Raw genomic sequence first — 6,910 nt, 5'->3', positions numbered from 1 at the left:
AGGAGATGGTCAGAGACAGCAGACATGATATAGGAGATGGTCAGAGACAGCAGACATGATATAGGAGATGGTCAGAGACAGCAGACATGATATAGGAGATGGTCAGAGACAGCAGACATGATATAGGAGATGGTCAGAGACAGCAGACATGATATAGGAGATGGTCAGAGACAGCAGACATGATATAGGAGATGGTCAGAGACAGCAGACATGATATAGGAGATGGTCAGAGACAGCAGACATGATATAGGAGATGGTCAGAGACAGCAGACATGATATAGGAGATGGTCAGAGACAGCAGACATGATATAGGAGATGGTCAGAGACAGCAGACATGATATAGGAGATGGTCAGAGACAGCAGACATGATATAGGAGATGGTCAGAGACAGCAGACATGATATAGGAGATGGTCAGAGACAGCAGACATGATATAGGAGATGGTCAGAGACAGCAGACATGATATAGGAGATGGTCAGAGACAGCAGACATGATATAGGAGATGGTCAGAGACAGCAGACATGATATAGGAGATGGTCAGAGACAGCAGACATGATATAGGAGATGGTCAGAGACAGCAGACATGATATAGGAGATGGTCAGAGACAGCAGACATGATATAGGAGATGGTCAGAGACAGCAGACATGATATAGGAGATGGTCAGAGACAGCAGACATGATATAGGAGATGGTCAGAGACAGCAGACATGATATAGGAGATGGTCAGAGACAGCAGACATGATATAGGAGATGGTCAGAGACAGCAGACATGATATAGGAGATGGTCAGAGACAGCAGACATGATATAGGAGATGGTCAGAGACAGCAGACATGATATAGGAGATGGTCAGAGACAGCAGCCACGATACAGGAGATGGTCAGAGACAGCAGACACAATACATGAGATGGTCAGAGACTGCAGACATGATACAGGAGATGGTCAGAGACAGCAGACACAATACAGGAGTTGGTCAGAGACAGCAGACATGATATAGGAGATGGTCAGAGACTGAAACATACTATAAAAGGTTGGGTGGGGGTCAGAGGACATGCTGGGGGTATGTTACGCTGAGTCCTGGACCTGAGCACAATACTTTGCAGCGTGCACTGCGGGAAGGGTTAAAGCTGAGACTGTTCTGCACGCTGAGCTCTCGGCACCGACCTGTCATATCGTTATTTTCATCCCGTGTTATCACTCTGGGTGGTCAGAGACTCACATACTACAGGGGATGGTCAGAGACTCACATACTACAGGGGATGGTCAGAGACTCACATACTATAGGAGATGGTCAGAGAATAACATACTACAGGGGATGGTCAGAGACTGCAGACATGATACAGGAGATGGTCAGAGACTGCAGACATGATACAGGAGATGGTCAGAGACTGCAGACATGATACAGGAGATGGTCAGAGACTGCAGACATGATACAGGAGATGGTCAGAGACTGCAGACATGATACAGGAGATGGTCAGAGACTGCAGACATGATACAGGAGATGGTCAGAGACTGCAGACATGATACAGGAGATGGTCAGAGACTGCAGACATGATACAGGAGATGGTCAGAGACTGCAGACATGATACAGGAGATGGTCAGAGACTGCAGACATGATACAGGAGATGGTCAGAGACTGCAGACATGATACAGGAGATGGTCAGAGACTGCAGACATGATACAGGAGATGGTCAGAGACTGCAGACATGATACAGGAGATGGTCAGAGACTGCAGACATGATACAGGAGATGGTCAGAGACTGCAGACATGATACAGGAGATGGTCAGAGACTGCAGACATGATACAGGAGATGGTCAGAGACTGCAGACATGATACAGGAGATGGTCAGAGACTGCAGACATGATACAGGAGATGGTCAGAGACTGCAGACATGATACAGGAGATGGTCAGAGACTGCAGACATGATACAGGAGATGGTCAGAGACTGCAGACATGATACAGGAGATGGTCAGAGACTGCAGACATGATACAGGAGATGGTCAGAGACTGCAGACATGATACAGGAGATGGTCAGAGACTGCAGACATGATACAGGAGATGGTCAGAGACTGCAGACATGATACAGGAGATGGTCAGAGACTGCAGACATGATACAGGAGATGGTCAGAGACTGCAGACATGATACAGGAGATGGTCAGAGACTGCAGACATGATACAGGAGATGGTCAGAGACTGCAGACATGATACAGGAGATGGTCAGAGACTGCAGACATGATACAGGAGATGGTCAGAGACTGCAGACATGATACAGGAGATGGTCAGAGACTGCAGACATGATACAGGAGATGGTCAGAGACTGCAGACATGATACAGGAGATGGTCAGAGACTGCAGACATGATACAGGAGATGGTCAGAGACTGCAGACATGATACAGGAGATGGTCAGAGACTGCAGACATGATACAGGAGATGGTCAGAGACTGCAGACATGATACAGGAGATGGTCAGAGACTGCAGACATGATACAGGAGATGGTCAGAGACTGCAGACATGATACAGGAGATGGTCAGAGACTGCAGACATGATACAGGAGATGGTCAGAGACTGCAGACATGATACAGGAGATGGTCAGAGACTGCAGACATGATACAGGAGATGGTCAGAGACTGCAGACATGATACAGGAGATGGTCAGAGACTGCAGACATGATACAGGAGATGGTCAGAGACTGCAGACATGATACAGGAGATGGTCAGAGACTGCAGACATGATACAGGAGATGGTCAGAGACTGCAGACATGATACAGGAGATGGTCAGAGACTGCAGACATGATACAGGAGATGGTCAGAGACTGCAGACATGATACAGGAGATGGTCAGAGACTGCAGACATGATACAGGAGATGGTCAGAGACTGCAGACATGATACAGGAGATGGTCAGAGACTGCAGACATGATACAGGAGATGGTCAGAGACTGCAGACATGATACAGGAGATGGTCAGAGACTGCAGACATGATACAGGAGATGGTCAGAGACTGCAGACATGATACAGGAGATGGTCAGAGACTGCAGACATGATACAGGAGATGGTCAGAGACTGCAGACATGATACAGGAGATGGTCAGAGACTGCAGACATGATACAGGAGATGGTCAGAGACTGCAGACATGATACAGGAGATGGTCAGAGACTGCAGACACGATACAGGAGATGGTCAGAGACAGCAGACACGATACAGGAGATGGTCAGAGACAGCAGACATGATACAGGAGATGGTCAGAGACTGCAGACATATACAGGAGATGGTCAGAGACTGCAGACATGATACAGGAGATGGTCAGAGACTGCAGACATGATACAGGAGATGGTCAGAGACTGCAGACATGATACAGGAGATGGTCAGAGACTGCAGACATGATACAGGAGATGGTCAGAGACTGCAGACATGATACAGGAGATGGTCAGAGACTGCAGACATGATACAGGAGATGGTCAGAGACTGCAGACATGATACAGGAGATGGTCAGAGACTGCAGACATGATACAGGAGATGGTCAGAGACTGCAGACATGATACAGGAGATGGTCAGAGACTGCAGACATGCTACAGGAGATGGTCAGAGACAGCAGATATGATACAGGAGATGGTCAGAGACTGCAGACATGCTACAGGAGATGGTCAGAGACAGCAGACATGATACAGGAGATGGTCAGAGACAGCAGCCACGATACAGGAGATGGTCAGAGACAGCAGACACAATACATGAGATGGTCAGAGACTGCAGACATGATACAGGAGATGGTCAGAGACAGCAGACACAATACAGGAGTTGGTCAGAGACAGCAGACATGATATAGGAGATGGTCAGAGACTGAAACATACTATAAAAGGTTGGGTGGGGGTCAGAGGACATGCTGGGGGTATGTTACGCTGAGTCCTGGACCTGAGCACAATACTTTGCAGCGTGCACTGCGGGAAGGGTTAAAGCTGAGACTGTTCTGCACGCTGAGCTCTCGGCACCGACCTGTCATATCGTTATTTTCATCCCGTGTTATCACTCTGGGTGGTCAGAGACTCACATACTACAGGGGATGGTCAGAGACTCACATACTACAGGGGATGGTCAGAGACTCACATACTATAGGAGATGGTCAGAGAATAACATACTACAGGGGATGGTCAGAGACTGCAGACATGATACAGGAGATGGTCAGAGACTGCAGACATGATACAGGGTCACTGAATGGCCTCCCTCTGTGTCCAACCCGGAACACTGGACGGCCCAGGGAGTTTGCCAGACCTAGATTTCAGGCTGTGCTCATCACTGGGTAATGCCGGCTTATGCTGTGCATTGTGGTGCACCACAGGTCAGAGACTGCAGACATGGTAGAGGAGATGGTCAGAGACTGCAGACATGGTACATGAGATGGTCAGAGACTGCAGGCATGGTACAGGAGATGGTCAGAGACTGCAGACATGGTACAGGAGATGGTCAGAGACTGCAGACATGATACAGGAGATGGTCAGAGACTGCAGGCATGGTACAGGAGATGGTCAGAGACTCACATACTATAGGAGATGGTCAGAGACTCACATACTATAGGAGATGGTCAGAGACTCACATACTATAAGAGATGGTCAGAGAACAACATACTACAGGGGATGGTCAGAGACTGCAGACATGATACAGGAGATGGTCAGAGACTGCAGACATGGTACAGGAGATAGTTACAGACTGCAGACAGGATACAGGAGATGGTCAGAGACTGCAGGCATGATACAGGGGATGGTCAGAGACTGCAGACATGATACAGGGGATGGTCAGAGACTGCAGACATGATACAGGAGATGGTCAGAGACTGCAGACATGATACAGGGGATGGTCAGAGACTGCAGACATGCTACATGAGATGGTCAGAGACTGCAGACATGATACAGGAGATGGTCAGAGACTGCAGACATGGTACAGGAGATATTTACAGACTGCAGACAGAAGATGGGCAGGGACTGCAGACAGGATACAGGGGATGGTCAGAGACTGCAGCCATGATACAAGACATGGTCAGAGACTGCAGATATGATACAGGAGATGGTTCAGAGACTGCAGACATGGTACATGAGATTAGGGTTGCCACCTTTTCTTCAAGCAAAACCCGAACACTATAGCGACGCGCGAACATCTTTTTGGGAGAATGAGTTGTGGCTTATTCATATGTAAATATCACAGTTGAGACTGTTTTCAGTGGGGGGGGCCAGTAGCCCCTATCTTAATTTTGGTTGCCTCTGTCTGCCTGACATCTTGTGTCCAGGTTTCAGCTGCCATGAAACCCGGACACAGCATTCGAAACCCGAACTGTCCGGGTGAATCCTGGACAGGTGGCAACCCTACATGAGATGGTCAGAGACTGCAGACATACTATAGGAGATGGTCAGAGACTGCAGGCATGGTACATGAGATGGTCAGAGACTGCAGACATACTATAGGAGATGGTCAGAGACTGCAGGCATGGTACATGAGATGGTCAGAGACTGCAGACATACTATAGGAGATGGTTAGAGACTGCAGACATACTATAGGAGATGGTCAGAGACTGCAGGCATGGTACATGAGATGGTCAGAGACTGCAGACATACTATAGGAGATGGTCAGAGACTGCATATATGATAGAGGAGATGTTCAGAGACTGCAGACATGATACAGGAGATGGTCAGAGACTCAGAGCCCAGGATACGTCTCTCCTGTTGGTGAGATCCATTAGAAGAGATCACCTCTCACGGCTGTTTCCCTTTTTGCCTCCACACAGGTGAAGCTGGACAAGGACCAGTTCTCCGTATTGCTGGACGTCAAACATTTCTCCCCCGAGGAGCTGTCAGTCAAAGTGATCGGGGACCACGTGGAGGTTCACGCCAAGCACGAGGAGCGCCAGGTAACCGACATCTCATTGGCTGTGCTCAATAAGGCACAAGACCCGGCGGGCCAACCGTCCCTTTGACAGGTCACATGATGGGAGCTAACAACCGTCCCTTTAACAGGTCACATGACGGGAACTAACAACCGTCACTTTAACAGGTCACATGACGGGAGCTAACAACCGTCCCTTTAACAGGTCACATGACGGGAGCTAACAACCGTCCCTTTAACAGGTCACATGATGGGAGACAACAACTGTCCCTTTAACAGGTCACATGACGGGAGCTAACAACCGTCCCTTTAACAGGTCACATGACGGGAGACAACAACCGTCCCTTTAACAGGTCACATGACGGGAGACAACAACCGTCCCTTTAACAGGTCACATGACGGGAGACAACAATCGTCCCTCACTAATAATCTCCGGTGATGACGAGTCACCAGAACCTCGAGACCCGCGTATTCCTCTGACACAGGAACAATGTTTCGGCCACATCGGCCCTTCATCAGCCTATCAGCGAGTTCGACTGAAGCCAAAACTATTTTTAGTTTGGGATGGGGAGGAGAGGGATCAGACCCCCTGACAGGGAGATTCACCCGCTCTGTGTGTCCTGGTGAATGTTATCACTGAATGTAAAGGAAATCCAACATTTTGGGTTGTCCCCAGGACAGGACTGGAGGGGAAATCTTCCAATAGGGACACTAGTTCTGCTGACAACAAGGATTTCCTTTAATTTGGAGGGATTACCTTTCACTTCCTGTTGTGGCTAACGGACAGGAAGTAAAGGGAAATCACTGTCCGACGGGACAAAAAGCTGACGGGGGAGGGGGGGTTATAACCCTCCCTTACTCCATCCAAAACTAAAAAGGTTTTTGTTTCGCCATGTGAATGAGCCCCATTAACTAAGACTGGCCATCGGGTCCATGAACTGAGCAGGTCCCAAAAAATTCCATGGGGGGAGGGCGTATGCTTTTACGCCACAAGGTGTACTTGACCCATCTGCTAAACGTCGTGGGATGCAGGTCCTGAACCCTAA

General features: G+C 48.8%; 1 protein-coding gene across 1 annotated transcript in view; it reads left to right on the top strand.

The window, feature by feature from the left end:
* Positions 1-5,721: 5,721 nt before the first annotated feature.
* The window catches only part of HSPB6 (heat shock protein family B (small) member 6), a gene marked incomplete at its 5' end in the record, with an annotated part of 2,943 nt that continues 1,754 nt past the window's right edge, over positions 5,722-6,910 (top strand). Inside the window, one exon of the mRNA XM_018571953.1 lies at positions 5,722-5,889. Coding sequence (XP_018427455.1) covers positions 5,722-5,889 — 168 coding nt within the window. The remainder of the gene's footprint in view (positions 5,890-6,910) is intronic.

The sequence above is a fragment of the Nanorana parkeri genome, unplaced genomic scaffold (genome assembly GCF_000935625.1).
Source record: "Nanorana parkeri isolate BGI_ZX_2015 unplaced genomic scaffold, ASM93562v1 scaffold1877, whole genome shotgun sequence".
NCBI lineage: Eukaryota > Metazoa > Chordata > Amphibia > Anura > Dicroglossidae > Nanorana > Nanorana parkeri.
The sequence above is the reverse complement of the archived record's forward strand: the minus strand, read 5'-3'. Positions and strand labels throughout refer to the sequence as shown.